Source organism: Lygodium microphyllum, chromosome 21 (assembly GCF_053477565.2).
Source record: "Lygodium microphyllum isolate KBCC chromosome 21, Lygodium_microphyllum_v1.1.10, whole genome shotgun sequence".
Taxonomy (NCBI): domain Eukaryota; kingdom Viridiplantae; phylum Streptophyta; class Polypodiopsida; order Schizaeales; family Lygodiaceae; genus Lygodium; species Lygodium microphyllum.
Genome location: NC_141155.1, coordinates 97,614,031 through 97,637,935, shown reverse-complemented (window position 1 = coordinate 97,637,935; position 23,905 = coordinate 97,614,031). Strand labels below are relative to the sequence as shown.

At 41.6% G+C, this 23,905-nt stretch overlaps 1 protein-coding gene across 1 annotated transcript; it reads left to right on the top strand.

Annotated features, from left to right (window-relative positions):
* The first annotated feature begins 11,873 nt into the window (after positions 1-11,873).
* On the top strand, positions 11,874-13,782 carry LOC148018330 (putative aspartic proteinase GIP2). The gene has a single exon (XM_087662217.1). It carries the CDS (start codon positions 11,921-11,923, stop codon positions 13,274-13,276), a length of 1,356 nt encoding a protein of 451 aa, XP_087518343.1. The 5' UTR covers positions 11,874-11,920; the 3' UTR covers positions 13,277-13,782.
* The last annotated feature ends 10,123 nt before the right edge of the window (positions 13,783-23,905 follow it).

The following is a 23,905-nucleotide window of genomic DNA, read 5'->3' as shown; positions in this document are numbered from 1 at the left end:
AGGCCTTCTAAGGAAGGGGTGATTGAGGATCAACGTCTCTTCTAGGATGAGCCGTGAGAGAAGTGCTACATTGAGGTTCATGAAATCTTTGTTGTTGTGTTGATGGTTTAGGGCCATTTCAAACTCGGTTAATGGCCATCCCACCAATTCACTCCACACATCCATGGTTATAGGTGAAATATTGAACAAATAGTGATTCTATCCTCCTTATTTCATTGGTGAACTAGTCCATATGGTGACTGTAGGTGAGGTAGATAATGATGGGAGTTCAAATCCTTCCTTGGAACTCTTTTTTTTTGAAATTGTCAGCCTACACCTCTTATATTTGAACTACTCTCCATGTCAATCCATCAAGAGTAGTTGAGACTTCAATAAGAGCCCAAGGATCAAGTTTGAGGGCAAGGAAATTGTGAGAACATGGAACACGTGGTTAATTAGAAGGACATTGAGTAGTATGGATTTTGTAGTGAAATAGTGCAACAAGGCTTGGGAAATGAAAATTTCAAGTAGTTGATAAGCTTAAAGAAGACTTGGTGTACCCCTTTAAAAAAGGCATGTGTCTAGAGAGTAGTCATGGAGCATTGTGTTCAATGGTAAAGTTAGAAAAGAGAGGCCTTTTCAATGGGAATTGTGAATGTGTAAGAAAGGAAACCCTAACATATATATTTTGGGATGGATGGTAGGCTAAATATTTGTGGAATGGGATCTTAGCCAAACTTGGAATGTAGGATAGACGTGACAATTTAGAGGTGTTGTGTGTTTTTGGTATCCTAGGCTTGGAATGGGTTGGGAGCAAGCTTCTCAAGATATTAGAGTTTTTGCCCTTTGTAGTATGTACCATTTGGGAAGCCACTCTTAGGCTCATGCTAGAGGGTACAAGGGATTGCATATTGAGATATGTCTACTTTAATACAATCATATCATTTCATGTTTAAGGGTAGGTTCGCACTAAGATGGTGGAGGTTTTAGCAAATTGGAGGAGATCTACCATGAGTGTTCACACTATGGGAAAAATCACATGAAAAGAAAATTTTAATTCTTTTAAAGCAACCGATCACAAAAGTTCATGCTAGCCCTTGATACCTCACACATATGACGCACCTTTCATGCGCTTAAGTTAAAACACGTAAAAAAGAAAGTGTTGATATGTGGGATTACATGTGCATGCAATTTACCAGCTCTCATGTGTCGTCCAAGTTCCTTCTTGGTTTCGAAGACCAAGATTCGTCACTCTTGTCTTGTTTACTGGATTCTCGCTTCTTATTACCAATTACGTTCATCCATCTCATCCTTTGCCATTTTGAGTCCCATTAGACCCCAATAACATGCATTTTCCCATTTGTCACACTCAGGTTAATAGGGCTCCTTCAATCCTTATGCCACATTGGTAAAGTGCTCACGCACATGAATACTCATAACTCATGTGTGTGAGCTATGAGTGTGAACCTAGCCTAAAATTTGAAAATCAATGCGGTCTCTCTTTGAGTAGGGTTTTGGGGGAAGTCGATTGGTGGGCTAATGAGTCCCATCAGGGCACCCTCGTGGTTGTGAAAATGGAAAACCCCAACTGATCCATGCTGGAGCTTCAGAGCCCAGATGATGATGATGATAATGGTGGCCCCACACAAGGGCAGCAGACAAGGGCAGAGGCAAGAATGCAAAACAACTTACTTGGGTCCTGCTCCTCAAAGCCCACTGTGCTGTTGGCTGCGTTGCCTGGCTTCAGTCGGTGTCATGATACTTTTGCATTAGAGTTGGTTGCATCATCAAGATTGTTGGCACTGTTTGCCCTCCTTGTATGTGAGCTTAATGCATTAATAGCTACCCTACAGGGCAACCTGTACCATGAGCTTCTCTCACAGAGTCATCTGTCCATCATCCTACTAAATGCTGATGCAGATAGTTAGAGGAATTGGCAAATCTACATGCATCTTTGTCTATCAAGGTTGTCCTTGTCTTTAAGAGATGATTAGTGTAACAGAGATGGTTTACATTTATACAGACTTGGTGTTCTGCAATGCCTTGAGATTTTTGGTGATGCAACATTTTCCATCATCTACACTTGCTCTTTATGCATTAATAGGGCATCAGGAAGATCGGTGATATCTTGACATAGGGACAGTGAAGTCCATTGCCATATTGCCTGCTCTGACAGGGTCACATAAGAAGTCGAGGAACAACTGAAATATTGACATGTTGATTATTTAGTCAAGACAATAATGAGCTCTGCAAGTGTACAAGGTAATGGTATTGTTTGATGTGCCATTAGTGGAAGACTCTAAATAGGTTTGAGAGCACTGGTTGAAGATTATTATTGAACAATAATATAACCTTAGGCAAGAGTCCTTTACTGGTTCCACTTTTGGGAAAACGAATAATAGAAATGGAAGCATGGGGGGTAAAGGCGAGGGGTTTAACATTAAGAACTAATGCTACAAGTACATTTCTTGTTGTCCAGGAACAGGTGTTCAACAACTCACAGTTGAATAGTCTCTCAATGCATCATCAACATTGGTGATGCCCACACATGATAGTTAAGTCAGTTGTAAAATTGCCTGCTCTAATATGAATGTTAAGAAGTCGGCCTTGTTCTTTCAAGATTGTAATGAGCCCTGCAAGTGTTTGAGATAGTGGTATTACTTGATGAACCACTGATAGAAAACTCTAAGTAGGTTTGAGGGCACTGGTTGAAGCTTATTGTTGACCAGGAACATAAGGATTAGGCAACAAAGTCCCTACTGATTTCTTCTTCGAGCAACTGAGTAACAAAAATGGAAGCATTGTAACTAGGAGGGGTTCAAATTCAAGACCTAAAGCTGCAAGTGTATCTCTCTTGAAAATAGTGGTCTAGAAACACATGGAGAGTTCAAAAAATTTTCCATGAACATTGCTCTTCACAATTTAAGTCTTCCAATGTGAGAGAGAGAGAGAGAGAGAGAGAGAGAGAGAGAGAGAGAGAGAGAGAGAGAGAGAGAGAGAGAGAGAGAGAGAGAGAGAGAGAGAGAGAGAGAGAGAGAGAGAGAGAGAGAGAGAGAGAGAGAGAGAGAGAGAGAGAGAGAGAGAGAGAGAGGGCAAGTTGGGGGGTGCAAAATGGCCTATGGAACTTGAGCATATGGTTCAATTGCTGTGTTGACTTGTCATAGAGTACGATCAAAGAATAATTAAAAAAAAATGGAAACACTTTTGATTACATGGAAGGCTGAAAAGTTGAAAGAAATCCTTAAAACCCAAGGTAGGATGTTGTCGTGTCCATGTGTCTCATGTAGTGTTTGCTTATCTCAATATCTCCCTCATAGGATGCTAGAATATTTGATCCAATCGTGGGTAAATCTTCTTCACGAGGGTTCACCCAAGAGTGAGTCATAGACCTATGCAAGGTGAGGAGTCTAGACAAAGTTCAAAATAAAATGGAATGAAAGCTTAATAAAATGTGCCACATAGTAGTGACTAGAAAAGTAACGGAAAATGTATTATCTCATATACAAGTTACAGGGATGAGCTACAAATTGTCTTGATTTCTACTCTATTATGTTGCATTTGGAGCTAGACTACACCCTCGCAACCTACATTTGAGTGTGAGACTTCTTTCTCTTTGTTGGGTGTCTTCTTTTTTGTAGGGAGAATACCTTTCTTGGTCCTTTGTGTTTCGGAGGGGAATTCCTAGGACCTTGAGGAGTTGCCTTCATGTATAGGTCTTTCTTGCATGAGGTGGTCTCTTTTGTTTGTCATCGAGCCATGATTCCTTGTTGCCTGGCCTTTAATCTCTATTAATTCTTTGTAGGTTATGGCGCCTTTGATAGCTCCTTGTTATTGTGTCTCAGTTGGCGCCTTCGATAGCTCACCCATCCTTGATTGGAGTTTTCTTGAGTGATCTGTTCAAGGTCTCTCTGTTTCCATTGGCCTATGGTGGCCTCTTGTTGGATTGGACTTTCGCTTGGAGCGGGGGTCTTGCTCCTTGTTTGGAATTCTTCATTGTTATCTTAGTTTTTTGCAGGTTGCACACTTTGACATTAGACTCTATCTTTGTCTGAGAATCATTGCCATGCCCTCTAATGAAATTGTCTTGCCAAGGGATGCAAGCTCATTTTGCATGTCCTCCATCTTGTTGGTGTGATCTAGCATAGAAGGGGAATTGTCAAAAGAGAGTGCTAGGAGTTTCTTCTCTATGGTGATATGGTGCGCGAACGTCTTTTGATGGCAGAGATAAGAGAGCTTTGTCCATACCTTTGTTGCAGTCCAAAGACTACGTACATGCATAAGGATAGAATTGTGCAAACTCATAAAGCGAAAAGGTCGTACTCTAGAATTGAGATGATCTCGAATTATAGAACCAATGCATGGATCCTATATTGGACAAGGGATTGGCATAGTAACAAAGTCCCATAAGTTGAAGGTGTCAAGGATACACTCCACTTCGTAGGACGAAAGGGAGTAGTTTGCACCATCTAGTCAATTTTCTTTGGAAAGAGAAGGAAGCATGTGCACTTGAACAAAAGGAGCCATCATGGCTATACGAGGACTTGTAGTATGGGCCTTGTGAGAAAAATGTGGAGAAGCTGGGGGGCGAGAAGGGGGACTCCGATCTTCTTGATCTATCAAAGCGAGAATGAGGCTTTGAATGCCTTGTTCAATAAGCTCTCAACTCAAATACAAGAAGAGTGGCCTTTCTAGGCCAAAGCACTTGTAAACTACATTTTAAAATTCCTTCATGTTGTTATTCCAAAAAGAATGATGACTATTTATAGCTACAACCATATTAGTATAGGTTTGCTCATTAACTCCATGAGAACTTGCTTTCACCTCTTCCTCTTCTTCATCTCTGTAAATTTGCTCATCTTTCACCGGGCTCTCCATTGTATCAGTCTCTTCTCTATCACTTTTCTCACATATCTCAATCCTCATCCTTATCCTTGGTAACCCTCATATCAATCTCAAACATCTCTGTCAAAGCCTATATCTCATGCAATAATTTACATTCATCAAATTGTCCTACAACATCGCCTTGCAGAAAAATACTCCTATCCTTTGAACGGTAACTTGGATTGCAAAGATTTAAAAAGAAAAATTGTAGCCCCACTCGTAATCTACAACTTTGCTGATGACCCAGGACCAAATTTTAAAGGTATCAGCCCCTAAAATTTTCTGCATAGCCTACAACTATTCATTACAGCATGCAATCGCAGCCAGACATCAACCTTCCCAACTCTATCTCGAAGGCATACAAATGCAGATGTCAACCAAAATTTGAAGGACCCTTCCCAAGGTATCAAAGTCCACTCTGGATGCATCAATCATCATTAACCCTATCCCAATCAAAACAATTTTAGATATCTTTAGTTCAACCCTACTTATCCATTGTAGTCTCCTACAGCCATATCGCCCTCCTAGGTCAAACAACCACTCCATACTCAGCCAATCGATCATGCATGCAACCTAAACATTGTCTCTTGGATCAAATGGTAGTCCATTAATCATGTCATGCCCTGTCGATATCCTTGAACCATAGTCTTGTATGCATGCTTTTCCTTGGAACAAAAGTGGTAATATAATCCCAATGTCTTCTTTATGCTTCTCTCTATCATTTGTATCCTCCTGAACATCGGATAAGACATGAGTACCTTGTAATCCTTGTGCTAGCATTTCATTTGCATCCTCCAACTCTATAGCATTCGCATCCACAAACTTTCCATATGACATTTCTGAGTCTAGTCCATACCAAACATTTTTAGGCATTTTATTGTGGCCATTATGATGTTCATTTGTGTATTTTATGCTGGCCAACCTATTGCCATTTATGGCATATTTTTGTTCTTTATATTCAAGCTCCTCCTCCTCAGTTAGTCATTATTATCTACAAGTTCTGCTGGAGAGAGGGAGCGAGTGCTATTGCCTATGCAACTAGTGACTCATTATTGTATGTGACTATCTTGTGTTTGGTATATGGATTCCATTTTCCAAATGTTCTTCTGAGTTCTCTTCTTTGCAGTGTTCTTCTATGTTTTTTTCTCTTTTGTCCTTGTGTTAGGCAATTTATTATAGCATCTCTTTATGCTTTCATTGCTACATCCACTTTTGACATGGTATCAAATTTTAGGATCCAGGTTCGTATTGCTATTTTCTACAATTTCAAGTTTGCATTTTGGCTTTTCTACAACTGATTGGACTCATTCTTGATTACTGCAAATTGATTTTTCAGCATGGGTGACCATCTTCTACTAATTTTTGGCCTAGTCTTTGCTCTTTTTCTGAGTGTTTTGTAGTCCATTGTTTGTGTTTTAGGGACAACAGGCTAAGGTGACCTGTTTTTATGTAGGACAACTACATTAATTGCAGTTACTGACTACATTTTGACTTTAGTCTTGTTGCATTTTCATTGCTTGTGCTTGTCCAAGGCTGGGTGATAATGTTTCAGGCTAATTTTTGATGTGCTTGGTCCGTATTTTCACATTATCCATTGTGTGTGAACTTTGTCATACAATCTATGCTCTTGGTTTGGCTATACTTTATTTCTCCTCTTCTTTTTGTTCTTTTCTATTCCTATTGTCTCTAGATGGCTCCTCCTTGTTGTTCCATTGATGACAAATTGCATGGCCTTGATTATCTCACGTGGAGTGTTGTTATGAAAGCTTGGTTTGTGCAAAAGTGATTATGATATGTTGTATCTGGAGCTTGTGAGCATCCTGCTTCTCTTCTGGCTGATTTTGACTAGGACAATTATGAAAAAGTTGTGCTCACATGGGATAATGATGATGCTCAGGCATATTTTTCCCTTTTTTGCTACATTTTATTCCTATAATTCAAGCAAAGCTTTAGATATTGAATGAGGCTCCCTCACCTATCCATGTCAATACTCTTTATGGATAGCTACAGCAAATGAAGTTTGAGTCGAATGATATGATTTGGTCTTTCTTACTTCATGTCACACAGGTATAGAACCAACTTCAACCTATGTAGTTTTCCCTTCCAAAGGCTCATCTTGTGGGGAGTGTGCTCTATAAGCTCCCTCTAGAGATGGAGTGGCCAATGCTTTGTGGGCTCAAAAAACATCAACATTTGTCAGTTTTCTACTTACATCCTCGATGCCTCTTGAGATCAAGATGTCTTTGTGGTTATAGGAGAGGCTTCTTTCCTAGTCTAGTGGATCTAGTGAGGCCTGTATAGCTTCAAAGAGGGCTGATAGGAAGAAGAAATTGAAGGCCTAGCCCAATGTTATCATTGTGGTAAGAAGGGACATTGACACAAGGATTGCAAAGAGTTAGTGGCTTCGAGGAAGGTGGAGACGAAGATTAAGCATGATCCTAACTCCTCTGCTTAATCATCCTCTTTCTCAGGTTTTGACTTGGATCCTTTGGCCAAATCCACAAGGCTAAGGGGCAGGCATGATCATCTTCTTCAAATTGCAGAAAGGGTTGGCCGCCCCTCTTGCTTTCTAATACTGGTGATGCAGTCATCCCTCATGACTCTCTGGCGCAAGAGAGGGAGTGTGAGTGGATAGTGAGATGGGATCGGTATGCCTCATCTATACATGTATACTAATGTACAAGTTCTAGATGGGACGTCCTTGACACATCAACTAAAGTTTGATAGGTTTTAAACTCTTGAAGTTAGGATTGACATCAAGTTTCATGATGGGTTGTTATTTTAGAGTGGTATTGGCTCCTAATCTCGAGCTCATATGAGGCGACACTTTGGTGGTCTTGGCCAAAGGCAAGAAATCCATGGCTATGTATATCTAGAGGCATTTTTTATAGGATGGTCTTGTACTAGACACTCGACATCGACACTTAGGTTCTCTTTGAGGTGCCTTGGTGGTGGCTTCATCATTCATTGCTTGGGTATCCACGGTCCTATTTTGGTAGTCTTTGTTGTATGGACTATGATGAGTCATGATCACAACAACTATTGATGTTTTTGTTGCTACAACAAAGCAATCATCTATTGTTTATAAAGCATCACCACTACTTGAACTTGCAGAATCCCTCATCTTTACACACCTGCTTTCAACTTTCATGTCGAGTTCACCATTGTTGGAGCGTTTGGGGTCGACAATCTACTACGGGGGTAAGAGACAGTAGAGTGAAGGGAGATTTAGGGAGAGGACTAGATGGAAGAGAAGGGCTTTAAAGAAATAGAAGATATAGAAGAATACTCATAGAGGTGAAGCCTGTTAATTTATTTGTGCATCTTGAGAAGATAAATCTCTTGTAGACCAAAAATGTGTATAAAGCAATAAATTCATTTTCGCTGTTGTCAGACCGCCAATCTAATGCTTCAGTTGGCTCCAAAAGGGGGATAAAATACCATGATTCTTGGCTAGAATTCTCCCAAATCACTCCTTCTTCTTCTCCTAGAGTGATGTTCATTGCCTGAAAACTACGATCGCGTGTCGCACAATTTTGCCAATCCTTCTTTTTGCATAAAATCCCCCAAAAATGGTGGAAAGCCACTTGCTTTAAAAAAAAAAGAAACATGTCATCCTATTTAAGAAGTTGTCTAAAGCTTTTGGATATTTACAATAGATAATATAAAAAATATCAAAAATTGGCTAAACCTATCCAAAGCTCTAGTATTTTTGAACCATCCACACTACGGACACTGACATTAATGACTAATATTGCATTGGCTCTCTAGATCAATAAGAAAGCCGAATGACGATGCACTCTAGAGTTTTTCACAATGTGACTGTGTAGTGGCACAATACAGTGGCTCTTGTTTAACATAATCATTTCTCTTAAAAGGAAAACCACTCTTTTGTTATCATAATATTAAGGCCCTATCCCTTTTATAAGAAAACTAATCTTCCTCAAGCTCTAATCAAAATATCTATGAGGGCCTTTTTGAGTTTGTAACTTGCCTAATTGGCTTAGGTACTAGTACTAACTCTTTTTATTACTTTCAAGGAATCAAGTACTTACTTTTGGATTTACTATCACATGGGTAAGATCATATGGGAAAGTATAAAAATATAGTCTTGGACAAATGGAAACACAACACTTAAATTGGGGAAAGGGAGAGAGTTTTAGGTTAGTCGAAGTAAGGGATAGACCACATGCTCACAAAGGGGATTGGAAGAGCGAGGAGTATAGGAGAGGTAAAGAGATAAAGAGGAAAAAAACTAAATATAATAATTTGTATATGTTGTTGTTGCACTCATTGCTTGAGCTAACACATAATAGATGAGAAGACAGATAGCTTCATGGTTAGTATGGACTCTGAGACCACACAATAAATCCTTAATATAGCAGAGTAGTCCTTATCACAATGTATGTCATGTGCACAGTCACCATAGTTCTCTCCTAGCATACATAGTTGATGCACTCATTCATGTCGTCTATTAGGTTCTCATAGCTTTAGTGATTGTAACCCTTATGGAGGCAATCATGCTACCTCGCCATCACAACAATAGCCATCATCTCAATGAAGCCTCCTTCCGATATTGTCGCAACCCAAATTGCTACTAGTATGCTATTCTGTCCCTTTTTCCACCACACTATTTCATCCACTCTTACACAAAGGCAAGTGGCACTGGACTAACCTCCACAATTTGGCAATTGCCACCCTAGATCGAGCTCTTACTTTGCAACCCCCATCCAAATCCTCATGCACATCGATCCCAACCCTCATTATGCCAACCTATTGCTAGCCTTCTCATCTTCTACAGTGCCTCAAAAGCTTAGGATACCTGTGAGTCCTCTAGGTTTCTCATGCTTGATCAACTACCATATACATTCGCACATGAATGATGAAGGAAGGAGGGTCATGGCCAAGTTGCACAAGCTTGTTGTGTAAGTATACATATGTAGCATAGCAAAGAAATGGAGAGATCATCACCCCAAGAAAATGGATTATTGTAAGCACTCTCCATGAGGAGTTTCCACAATCCTCTACCAAAAATAGATTTTTTAATGATTACATGAAAATGCATATTGTAAAACACCTCTCCCACCTTCATTCAAAAGCACATGATGCATATAACAATGGATAGAAAAATCTTAGGTGGTCCAATTGAGAGTAATGTGGGAAGATAAGTAAGGAAGCAAATAAAAATATTGATAGATGGAGGTAGCAGAAGGAGGTGGCATGTGCTTAAGTTGCAATTGACTCATCATTGTATGTTGGGAGTAGTGCAAGTTGGCTCTCCTTCGAGATGGACTTTGTATGTGTATTTCTCCAACTTATATTTGTTCAACATTTATATTTTAACATTTTTTTCAGTAATCTATCCATTTCCTCTAATATTAATTGTCCGTCTATGGTTTTTCTAGCATAGGGAAACTAGCCATATGATGACCAAACTAGAGGAGTATGCGATGCACCATAGGATTACAACACTAGAGATTCTAAGAGCATGTGGAGGAGAGGTAATAAACTTTTATACACTTACGTGCTTGCATTTTATGTTCCTACCTATAATATAGGTCTCTTTCTTGTTGTAGTATTGGGCGGACAAGGGATCCCAAGAGGGTGACAACTCTAATTAGAGTTATCATCACTTTGTATTTTATGCGAAGACATACATTTACTTATAGCATCAATTAAAATTGGTAGTTTCAATTCCTACATCGATTTATTTATGTAGCTTGTATTCCTATTATTCAAATTTCAACATGATATTCGTTTGCTATTATTGTATCATTGTTATCTTCAAAATGCTTTCAATGGAAACTTAGTACTATGTTTAATGTTTTATAAAAAGCCAAAGTACTTCATTTGCTATGATAAGTATCACATTTGTTTGTATAATTCAATAGGTTTTATACATAGTTATAGAGTATTCCATATTTGATTCGATAGCAAACATAGATAGTAAGGATTTGGCCCTTATAAGGGCTAGAGTTCATCGATATATTAAATCCTTACATCCATCAAAATATGCCTTGAAATTTTCTTTTTGCATGTCAAAGAAAATGTTGGTAGTTTTTATATTGGCATGCATTTTTATGCTTATACCGAAGAATATACTAGGATCCTCATATCGATGCTTTTACTAGAAATTATTCTAATGGTAGGGCTTGACATTAGAAACAAATTCACTTGCATTTTTCATCTTAAATATTGTTAGTATTCCTCTCATCCCTTCTAATGAGAGTCCTAGAGAGTACACACACACACACACACACACACACACACACACACACACATATGTATATGTGTGTGGGCAGTGTTTACAAAAAATCGAGGTGTAATGTAAATTGAATTGCTAATTTTTAAAATAACCCTCAAAATTGAAGGAAGAAGGTTTAAAACCTCGAACTTTTGAAAAATTTTAGTTATAAAACTGATAAATACATGTAATTTGATTCTAAAATCCCTGTAAAAATTTGAGTTAGAGGTTTTTATATCTGCTACTAAAAATGTTTTTCATTAACACTATGTGTGTTTGGGGGGGTGGGGGGGGGGAGTTAGCAGGGTGCGAACTAAGGATGCGAACCTGGATCTACCAAACGTTTGCTTGGGTAACTCGGGATTCGGGAAGTTTGGATGTGCACAGACGGGGCTCGAACGTGGACGCGCAAAGCAACTGTTGCGTAAACACGTGGGAGTCCCGACAAAAGGTGCTGGAAACTCAAACCGGTTACCGCTTACCGGCCGACTCCGCGAGGAAGCAACCCAAAGTCCCGAGACTGAGAGTCTCCCGAGTCCCGACGGGCCCCCCCGGGTGCCGGGGGCCTAAGCATGTCAGGAGTCAACTAAGAACCGATGTGGGACACTGGGCTTATGCGTGGTGGGCACTTGCCAAGTTGCCACCGACGACTAATTCCAGATGCGCGTGAGGTACAGCTGGAGTGGCCTCGGGCCTTGGCTGTTGGTTGGACTCCAAAAAGGCCAGCACTGAGCCACACGCTATATAATAAGACCAGCCGGATAAGATAGCGGTTGCAGCATAATATCCGCATAGAAGTAAAAACAAATTTTAGCTATGGCTCTCCCCTCCTCCTCCTCCTCTATCATGTCAATAATGCTGCTACTAATGCTGCTTGTATGTTCATCGCCGTCTTCATTGGCAGCGCCCAAGGCTTTGCTAGCACCTGTTGAGTTGGACCCGTCCACCAACTTGTACACGGTAACGCTGGCGAAGACATCCACTGTGACTGGGAGCAGCCCGCTGCTGCTGGACCTCGACGGAAGCAATCTCTGGAGGGACTGCCTCCATCCGAAGCCGTACAGCTCGCCGACTTTGAGAAAGGTGCGCTGCAAGAGTGCCGTGTGCAATGCGGCCAGCGTATGTAGCGCCCTGATATGCGGCAGGGCAGGTTGCTTCTCCTGCGACGCACCGCCCTCGCCGGTCTGCGGCAACAACTCCTGCAGCGCCCTCATCTCTAACAGCGCCATCTCCACGTCCACCAGCGGGCTCGTGTGGACGGACGGGATCGCGCTGCCGGCGACAAACGGCAGAAACCCGAGCGAGCGGACGGTGGGCTTATCGTCGTTCGCCTTCGCGTGCGACGACGGGCTGCTGCTGAAGCAGGTGAAACCCCCGGGGGTTATTGGCGGGGCCGGGATGAGCCGTGCGAGGCTTGCGATCCCGTCGCAGGTCGCGGCGAAAGCGAGCATCAAGCGCAGCTTCGCGTACTGCCTGCCGTCGTCGGGCGGGGGCGACGCTGCCGGGGTGGTCTTCTTCGGCAGGCCCGGTGCCTACTCCTTGCTTCCGGGAATCGATCTGACCTCCCTCCTGCAATACACCCCACTCGTGACGGACACCACACAGCCCGACAGCTACCACATCTCAGTCACCTCGATCTCCGTCGGTGACACCGCCCTCTCGTTTGACGCGTCCCTCCTCAAAATCACGAAGGGCGACGGCAGTTTCTCGAAGGGCGGCACCCGGATCAGCTCCACAGTCCGGTACAGCGAGCTCCACCCCTCCATCTACTCCGCTCTTATCTCGGCCTTCAAGGCCTCCTCCGAAGCCCGGGGCATCAAGTCCGTGCCCACCGTCGCGCCCTTCGATCTCTGCTTCGATCTGTCTACGGCCTTCTTTACCCGCGTGGGGCTCAACGTCCCTGAGATTGTCCTCTCCTTGCGAGGCAGCGGAGGCGTCTCGTGGCACATCGAAGGGGCCAACTCTGTCGTCGTGGTCAACGACAAGGTCTTCTGTCTCGCCTTCAAAAAGACGTCTGAATTCGAAAGCAGATCCATCATCATCGGCACTTATCAGCAACAGAATGCCTTCTTCGAGTTCGACCTCGCCACCTCTCGACTGGGCTTCCTTTCCACTACGCTTGGGCTGCGGACCACTTGCTCCAATTTCAACTTCACTGCCACCAACATTTAGGACTACTCTTGCCTTGTACACGTCATTGAACTAATAACATCGTGGCTCTAGCTACTTGTAAACAATCCCATCCATCACTATCACGTTGAGCTCATCGAACGCTCTATGCAGACCAATGATCTATTTAAGCGGGAGTCTATTTCCGTTTAGAGTCTTTTTCCATTTGCGAAGAAAAGTTGTGACTGGGCTTCCCACTTAATTATCGGAGGTACATCGTTTCGCCTAACGGATGCCTGACGGATCATCTTCTCTCTCTCAAGCAGAGAAAGCATCAGCATCCAATGAAAGCTCAACGCATCTTTGTGATAGTAATGAGTTTGCCTGAGTTTTTGATCTGATCATTCCATTGGCTCTAAATTCTAATAGACACACAGTTTAGGAAAGTTGCAAGCAAATCACTCCCTCATTCCAATTTCATGTGATAGGCAAACAAGCTAACAAATTTGGGTTGGAAGGCCTCACCACCTAATTGTGCCTGCATGTCCCGACCACACAGACTAGCCTATCACTTGCATCGAAGAGAGCTTTTTGAAAATCGAATAAACGTTTCTTGTGTAGATTCTCAAACGTGTTTTTTACATCAGTATGCCTACTTGATCTTGAAACTAGTCCGTAACCTCTTAATACTTGGTTGATACTTGATTGAAACTTGATTGAAACTTGCGAGGACGAACCATTTATCACCTTAATCCATCTTGGATTTTGGAGATAAGCGACAGTTGGGAGATTCAGATCTACCTCGTTAGGGAAGCGCGGTCATAATAATCCTAAAGCAATTTGGGTAGGTCGTGTTATACCCTTGGAACTGTCTCGCGTGTTGTCCTGAATGATAAACTAATCCTAGACTTGGTTAATAGAGTATGAATTGAGGAGCAACAAGCATCGATCATTTTACCATAGTGTAATCACACACCCTTCCCTAAGATGGAATTTATTCGGGCTTTCACCGGATGCTCTGTGAATCTATGGTAGATGGGATCGCTGGGCCCTAATCGTTGGGTCCTCCATCGATCCACCTTCCATCCACTCGTATGATATATTCTTAGTTATTTAAAAACTGCCATATTGTGCTCAATATATGGCAAGGGGGTCGAAAAGGTCGTGGTCCCCAAAAGAATGCCATTTTTGGCTTCCGATTGGAGCCTATTAATCCATCCACAGCCACTTTCTAAGGCCGGTTACACACCAAAAAAGGGATGCCCACTTTGTAAGCTTTGACCAATGAAAACACTTATTTAAAGGTTGGTGTCCGCAGTCCTTTACACACTGGAGAGGACATGACCTGTTGTTTACCTGCTAAATAAGTGAACTCCCCGCCCACTTTTGGATGGGGAGTCTCCCTACTCACTTTGTAAAGTGGTGGACAAGGGTGTACTTTTTGCATTTGCAACCAATCAAAAGATTTAAAAGTTTATTCTTTGTTATTTTTTTACAAACTGTGTCCCTTTGGTGTGTAAAAGTATGGCGCCCATGTTTGTGCCCAATTTCAAAAAGTGCATGCTGACACTCTGGGCGAGGGTTGGCCATCCATTACTTGGGGTGTAACCAACCTAAGAAAAAAGGCCAAGACACCAAGTACAAGGTCCAAACACTGCCAATGGCAAACAACCTAGAAGAGTTGCGGGAACTGAATGTGACGTTGAAAAGCATTTATCTCGGATCCCAGTGCCCAGCCTCTCTTTGTCCCACATGTGGCATTCCTCATCTTGCATTGTGCACACATAAAGAATTGGCCAAGAAAGGCATTTCCTCCCATGAAAATTTGCAACATGAGTATTTGAATTCAAAAATACACTTACACGAATCTTGCGTGAGTAACTATCTTGCAATCCCACCACATCCATTTATAATCCTTGCCTTTACAGTAGTCACTACTTTGTACTTTTCCATTTCACATTTTTGGGGTATGCTATTGTCAACTCACTCCTTCATGCCCATCCATCTTCTCCTTGAGTACGTGTCAATCTCCTTACTCCGAACTACCAATCCATCTTATCCTTGAGTACTTGCCAACCTCCTTGCTCTAAAGTATTTAGTAGTAAACTTGGCCAATATGGTTGCCAATGATGCTTCTATCATCCCATTCTTCCCTACCCATCCATTTCCTCCTAGAGTACTTGGCAGTCTCCCTCCTCTAAATGTTGAATCCATCTCCAATCAAAGTACTTCGCAACCGCCCTACTTTGAAGTATTCAGAAGTACACTTGGCCAATAAGTTTGCCATGTACCATGTGGCAATAGGCTATCTTGTTGCTCTCCCATGCCACTTAATAGCCTACTATAGTCACGTACCTTACCATACTCATTTGAACAAATATGTACCTTGAGGTGCTTAAAGGTATTGAACAAATATGTACCTTGATGTGCTTAAAGGTGTTGAAGAATATATTATGCACAAAGCTGCCCAACCAACTTTCCATGCAATCTAATTTCTCAATTGTAACACTAAAAAGGAATTACATCATCATCATCATCCTATCATGATTTTTCTATCGTGCCATGTCACGGTTGTGTGAGTGCAAGGTGTACTTATCTTTAGGATATCTCTTTATCTCACACATATTATGTGCTAATTTATTCCTCGATAAGCAAGGACATAAAGTTTGTCAATGTGGAGGAATCCAGGTTATATACAACTACAACTCCACCCAAACCAACTTGTTTGCACTACAAAAAATGGATGCATCTTCCTAAGCCTAGAGATAAGAAAAGTGGTCAATCCACTCCATCATGTGGCAATAAATCTAATGAAGCTCCCCCATTGCCTCTTCCACCCCCTCCCAAGTCCCTTGCAAAGCCTACTCGCAAGAAAAAGAAGCAACCAACATGGATCAAAGGTGATATGCTAAAAGGCAATTGCAACCCATGGGGAGGGCATTTCAATGAGGGAGTGTGGTAGGCAAGATGGAATGAGTACACTATCTTTGGGAAAGTAGACTGATGGTCAAAACCAAGAAGAAGAGGAAGGGTCCATCAATGGTTTTGTTTGCCAAAGAGTAAGAGGCCCTTGTTGAGTGGTCATTTCACATGCAAGATACTAGTCATGGAGTATCCTTAAATACCTTGAAGTTGAAGGCTACTGCAGTAGTTCAATCTCACAAAACCTATTTAGTAATGGCATCCCAAAGAGTTGGTGGGATGGATTCCATAGACGGCACCAGTAGCCCACAATCTGTGTATGTGAGAGACTTGATAACTCTCATGTCATTGCTTTGTTGCATGAAGTGGTAAGAACATTTCATGATAACTTGGCAACCATGTATAACTAGCATCACTACCTGTTTGAGAATATTTGGAATGCTAATGAGACTAGTGTGCAAGGAAGTATGGATAGAGGCATGTGAGTACTAGTAAGGAAAGGATCCAAGAATGTGTATGGCATGACTCCCAAGAGCAGGGAGTTGCTAACTATCTTATGTTGTGTGAGTGCTATTAGGTATGTGTTGCTAGGGTACTATATTTTCAAAGGTAAAAGGGCTTAGCCTATGTAAAATTATTTGTTGGAATGTGAGGAAGGGGCTGTAATGTCCATGCAAAAAAAGGCATGGATGACTGGGAAACTATTTGAAGCATGTTTCGAGCACTTCATGGTGGCCATCCCAAACACACCCTCTCCTCCTTGACATTTACTCATTGTGTATGGACATGATAGCCACAAAAGACTCAAAGTTGTGGCCAAGGCATTTAAGGATGTTGGCATAGATATCATCACTCTTCCAGCCGATACATCACACAAGCTCTAACCTTTCAATGCATCAATACTTAAGCCTTTCAAACCCTATTCTACAAAGGAGAGAATTTTGTGGCAGCTATGAACACACTCCAATCAAGCATCCGAGGGAGAACTTGCAAGTGTTGCATCAAGGAAACTATCAATTGCATGCTTTGAAACAAACATAAGGGCTAGATTTTGTACAATTCGAACCTTGAATCATAATGTATTGAGCTATGAGCACATGCCATGTAGCAACATGAATATTCATGAGGTGATTTTAGAAATAGAGCCATCGAATGTGGATGACAACATGAAAATCCAATACCCCTTCATTGTAGCCAAGTGCCCAATACCCCTATGCATGAGGACTTTGAGGGAGATATGACTAAGGAGCATGGTTGTGAGCATCCAGTCACTAGTGCCTCCATTGGAACCAAGCGCGGTGTACTAAGAGAGGGTGTTGTCATCAATAGGGTCAATGGGGAGGCATTGGTTGACTAGTCCCACTCATTTATACTCATATCTAGTCAATACATAGAGTCAATGAGGGCAAAAAATGAAAAGAAGTTGGAGTTAGAGTGCCAAAAGGAAAAGAAGTTGGAGTTAGAGTGCCAAAAGGAGAAAATACAAAACAAGAAGCTACAAAACAAGAAAGCTGCAAAACTAAAGCTAAGAAGAGGCAACGAGAAGATAAAAAGAAAAAAAGGAAAGAGAAAGCAGTGAGAGGCATCACTTGTGGAGGCTGAGCAACACATGAAAGTTTTCCTTTGGGAGGGGCAAGTCATGGATAATGCTTGTCTACTAACCCTCCATGTCCCTAATGAGGTGGCTTGACTAAGGAGGGTTGCAAGCCATGTAGGAGAAGAGAGGTGGAAACTGAATACATACATGCAAACCATGGTTGTATTTTGCAACCTTTACTTCCATGATTATCCCAAAACTCACAAGGATGTTTAGTGTTATGGGAGCACTAGATAGTGACCGAGAGACTAGACTAGATGCAAGATTTTCTACAAGAATTCTGATTACAAGATAATCCCATGTAGGGGCACAAGGTATAGTGATAACAAGTTATGGAAAATCCCACAATTCAGGGCCATAGGTGTAGACAGTATGACTTGATAAGGTATGAAGGATCCCACAACTCGAGACCATAGGTATGGATACAAGATATCAAAACTACAAGATCTCCCTTGATGGGGATGAACAAGATACAAGATAGTACCAGATAAGATCTCGTACTATGAGATTACAAGGTGACAAGACAACATGAGACACCACAAGACTAGATAAGAACTAGAATTGGAACTCGAAGTTACTTGCTTGGAGGTCTCAACTCCTTGAGCTCCCAAGATTGGCATTGGCAAGATTGAGGAGCTCTATGGGAGCCCCTCCTTTTATAGGTAGGTGTTGGAGAGTGGCTAAAGATGCTTTAGAATATTCCATAATGACATCATTGATGATGCAGGCGATGAGGCATATCTTCTAGAAGATTCTATGATGACATGGCAAGGGAGGGTTCACATGGTTGGCTCGAGGATGTCCTATTAAGGGTGCATTCACATGGGATGTGGATTCATATGGCGTGAGCAAGAATTAATCTATATGCTTGATCATGGCATGTCTGTGACATCACCTCCTCTAGCGAGTTCCATGACGAGCGACTTGGTGGTTTGGTCCAAGTTTTGGTAGATTCCTCTTGTGAAATTCTTTAACTTTGAGAGGTACTCTTTGGAGATATTTTGTAGGTTTCCAAGTGCAATCATTGATGTAATATCCTTTTCGATGAACAAGGTATTCCAATTAACCTTGAGAGATCCTCGAGTTCGACCTCAAATTCTTCATAATCTTCAATTCGGGTAGGTGGTGGGGGATTAAATCTTTCCCCCCTCAGTAATGGTGAGCTATGGTGTGGATTGAGCAACGAAACATGGAAGACTAGATGGATCTTCATGGTGCTAGGGAGTTGGAGTTGGTAAGCAACTGGGTTGATCTGGGCTACGATAGTAAAGGGCCCAAATCTTTGGTGGCCTAGCTTGGTGGAGGGCCTTGTTGTCTAGAGGTTATGCCTGAGTAACCATACTTTATTATTGACTTTGTATGTTGGATGTTGGAGATGATACTAGTCCACATAGTGCTTGTACTGATTCCAAGCCTTTTGGATTTGTTGCTTGAGTTCTTGGTGTACATTTGCTAGGTGTTAATATTTATCTTGGGTGGCAAGGTTCTTTGCTTGATTGGAGAGATGTACATCCATCCTTGGATGCTGGCCATAGTTTGCAAAGAAAGGAGTTTGCTTGGTAGATGTATGGATACTATTATTATAAGTAAACTTTGCAAAGGGCAAGAGCTCAAAACCAATCATTCGATGGTAGTTGATGCTGTAGCAGAGATATTGTTCCAAGACTAAATTTATCCATTTTTTTTGACCATCACTTTATGGATGATTGACTATGGATAACTTAACTTGGACTCCAAGGAGGTTGCAAAGGCTCTTCCAAAAACTAGATATGAATTAGGGACTCCGATCGACTGATGATATCATCTAAGAGTCCATGTAATTTGAAAATGTATGTGAGAAAGAGTCTAATGGTAGTTGCACCTATGATGGCCTTGGTGGTAGGGATGAAATATGCCATTTTTGCGAACCTATCTACCACAACAAGAAGAGAGTCATATTTGTTTGATTTGGAAAGATGTACTATGAAATCCATGGACAAAGAAGACGAGGGTCCTGCTAGAATGGGCAAGGGTTGCAAGAGGCCATGTGGTTTGTGATGAGGTACCTTAGCTTTGTTCCTTAACTTCTTTTCACATTTGGGACCACCAAAAATCTCTTGAAATATGCTTTAAGTTCTTACTAACTCTCCAAAGTGTCCTACTGTTGGGGTATCATGGTGTTGGAGTACTTGGAGTCTTGGCTTCTTGGAGGGATGTAAAGTAGATCCTTATATATAGTATAACAATCCATTAGTTTCCTAAAACTTACAAACTTTATTTCCTTTTCCCTCTTTATTTTTTCTCTTAACATTATTGGCCAAATTGTCATGTGGTAGGGCTTCACAAATTAACTGGATCAAGGTAGGATCATCTTGGTGTCAAACTGGAGATGACTACTAGTTAGAGGTGCTCTGGCTTGAGTAGTATTGCTCCTTGTTGATCAAAAGCTTCTTCTCCCTTCTTAGGTGCCATATAGGATCTTATTGATAAAGCATCTAATTGGCATTGTTGGTGTCTTAATGGGTGATAAGTGATGACAAAGTCAAACCTAGATAAGAAGTTACTCCAATGGGATTGGCTTCTATTCAGGGTGCGGTTTGTCATAAAGTATTCTAGATTTTTGTGATCTGTATAGATGATAACTTTATGGGATGCACTCTCAAGATGATGATGCCAAGTATCAAAGGCATCTACAATGGCAAGGAGTTCTTTATCATGGATCTCATAGTTTATCTCTGGATGGGGAGAACTTCCTTGAGTGGAATGACACTAGATGCATATGACCATCATCTCCATGTTGGGACAAGATTGCTCCTAAGGCATAGTCTAATACATTGGTCTCCAAGAAAAATAGCTTGGTAGGGTCTTGGGGTGGACTAGGATTGGGGCAGTGGTGAAAGTAGTCTTTAGGGTCTAAAAGGCCTTCTCGACTTTTAGGGTCCATGAGAACTTTGAGTTTGCTATGAATCTAGAAAGTGGTGTGACTATCTTTGAGTAATCATTGATAAATATCCTATAGAAGTTGGCAAAGCCAAGAAAACATTGGACATTAGGTACACATGTGGGTGTTTTCCAACTAAGAATAGTCTCGATCTTCTTGGGGTCCATGAAAATTCCTTTTTGGGAGACATTATACCTTAAGAATTCCACTTCTGTCTGATGGAAAAACACTTCTCAAGTTTTGTATATAGTCCTTTTTCTCTGAGCTTTTCCAAAACTAATTTTACATGGTGCTCATGCTCCTTTGGATATTTTAAGAATATCAAGATACCATTCAATTATATAACTACAAAATCATCTAGATGTTCTTGGAAGATATCATTCAACATATGTTGAAACACTGTAGGAGCATTGGTGAGACCGAATGGCATAACAATATACTCGAAGTGACCATATCGTGTGCGAAAGGCTATCTTCTATTTGTCTCCTTTGATTCGTATAAGATTGTAAACCCCTCATTAATCAATCTTTGTGAAGATCTTGGCTTTTCCAAGGCGTTCCAAGAGCTTTGGTATCAACATCAAAGGGGATCGATTCTTGATTATTATCTTGTTGAGTCCTTGATAATCCACATACATTCGAAGTGACCCACTTTCTTCTTTATGAACAGAATTGGGGCTCTAATAGGAGACTTTGAGTGCCTAATGAACCCCTTGACTAAGTTCTCATCAATGTTATTACGTAGTTTAGCCAGCTCATCAGGGGATAGCTTGTAGATGGGTCCAAAAGGTGGTTGAGCCCCCTCATGGAGTTCTATAGCACAATCATATGGTTTGTGTTCTGACAAGAGATCTCCATCCTTTTTTTCAAAGACATCTTGGAATTTTTGATACTAGCTTGGTAGCTTGATTGACTCATCCTTACTAGATTCTTGAGCTGATATACGATATATCATGTAGGTTGGCTCTGCCTTGTTATGTGCATAAATGCTTTGGCTCCTAGATATATCGACTTTCCTTGATTTTCATGACGTGTAATCTTTTGCTTAACCTAATCAATTTTTGAGTTGTGTTTCTTTAGCCAAGGCATCCCAAGGATGATTCGATTTGTGGGATTGGATATGATATTCAAGCATACACGAGATTTGTTATCGCCAAGAGTTACCATGAGTGGTTGGGTTTCCTTGGTCATATCTCCAGATGCAAGAGGTCTTCCATCCACGACTTCAGTTGGTGTAGGATTGGTCTTCTAGAGTATTGGAATTTGGTATCTATTGACAAAGATGTTATCAATGAAACATGAAGAGGCCCTAGAGTTGACCAGGGCTTTGAGAAAAAGGGTTGTTCTCAGCCGGACCATGTGGGTTGTGACAAGGAAAGTTTCTATGGGTGTGGTTGGAATCAAGAGACCCTTTCTTATATTAGGGTTTAGTTTTGTTGTACGGCCTCATTCGCAACTGGATATCCTCATTTTCCTACTCGAGGGTGGTTGTAGCAATTCTTGGGGTTCTTTCCCTCTTATTTGGGCAATGTGTCTAGGGTACTTTTCTTGTGGGGTCAAGGGCTAGAATATGGTATTATCTATTTGCATTGGTTCGGTCTTAGTTTCTTCTCAGATTGGGAGTTGGTTTCATTGGCAAGGCCTTAATTCTTATTGCTTTTCTTGCTTCCTCTTGAGCAATCTATTATCACACTGGATGGCTTGCATGATATAACTGTTGAGTGTTTTTGCCTCAGGCATAGTGAGCAAGGGATCCTTGATGTCATCTCGAAGATGCCATCTAAAGTGGTTGATAAAATACTCCTCATGCCAAGTGAGATCACAAATTAATTGCCTAGATTCAAACGCATAAGCAGAGGCAAGGTGGTTACCTTGTCATAGCTTCGAAAGTTTTATTTTTGCTACTCTACCATTGTCTACATCTCCAAATGTGGAAGACTTGATCTCACAAAGAAATACCTCATAGTTTTGAAGTACTAGCATATTCTTTTCTAAGATTGGGAAAAACCATGATAAAGCTTGACCATAAAGCAAAGTCCCAATAAATCCCACTTTGGAAGCATCATCTGGATACCTATAGGGGTGATCAACCGCCAAGACCCACGGATAGCTTATTGCTTCAAGCGTTCCAAGCCGAGCACTATTAGCTACCTCTCACATAGTCAGCGCACTATCCATCTCTACAGGTGTAGTGAGCTTACCTTCATGCCTGATCGAGTTACCTCATCTCCCGAGCACTCCGGTAGCTCCACGATCCAAGTGCAAGCCTCAAGCAAGCTTCATCCTGAAGCTCCACGCTCTAAGCTCCATCGCCGCGAGAAGAGAAGAGAAGAGAAGAGAAGAGAAGAGAAGAGAAGAGAAGAGAAGATGGAGAGCTTCTTCACCACGGTCCCTCACCCTCACACACTCAGTCCCTCACACTCTTATACTCTCTCTCTCAAGCACAAGAAAGCTCAAGCAAGCAAGAAGAAGAAGAAGAAGAAAAAGAGGAGAGCCACCTTTGGCCACACACAAGTATGAGCTTCTCATTCACTTTTCAACTTTATATACAAAACCCTAAATCCCTTTTTGGGTGGTCATCCCCTTATCCCCCTTTTCTACATGGCAGACTATGACCTAGGCCATTTTTCCCATTGTCCTCTTATATTCTTAGCTTCCTTCCTACTGCCCATCTACCTTTACAAATTGCACGGGTGAAAGCCTAGTACTCTTAAAATAAATCATGATGTGCCTTGTGCTCTTTTATAAAAGTATTGACTTACACTTTTCTTGTGTGCCATTTTTCTTGATTTAGGATTTTTTCCACCTCTTGTGTTTCCATATTTTTCCACGCGTGCCTTCGTCTTCCGTTTCACGTTTGCCTTGGCCTTTGTCTTTTGCTTTAGATTTCCTAGATTTTCCACCTTGTTCGTCTGAGGGTTAGCATTATCCCCTACCTTGACTAGTGCTAGTCCCATGGCACTCACTAGCGTAGATAGCAGGCTGTGACATGCACCGAAGACGTGAGTGGAAGGGACTGTTGTGGTTGGCCTTGGAGGAGTTTTAGTGGTGGTGCAGATGAAGGTGGTTGGTGGCACTTTGTTGGTTTGCTTGGTTGGCGATAGGATTGTCGAAATTGGGGATAGGGCCAGTTTTTGTTGGGAGTTACATTCATAAGTTGGCACATGTGTTGATGTTCGGGGGATTTTGGGGCGGGCGACGATTCATTGGTGGGCTTGCAGGATGATGAAGGATAAGAATTCAGAGTGAAGTAT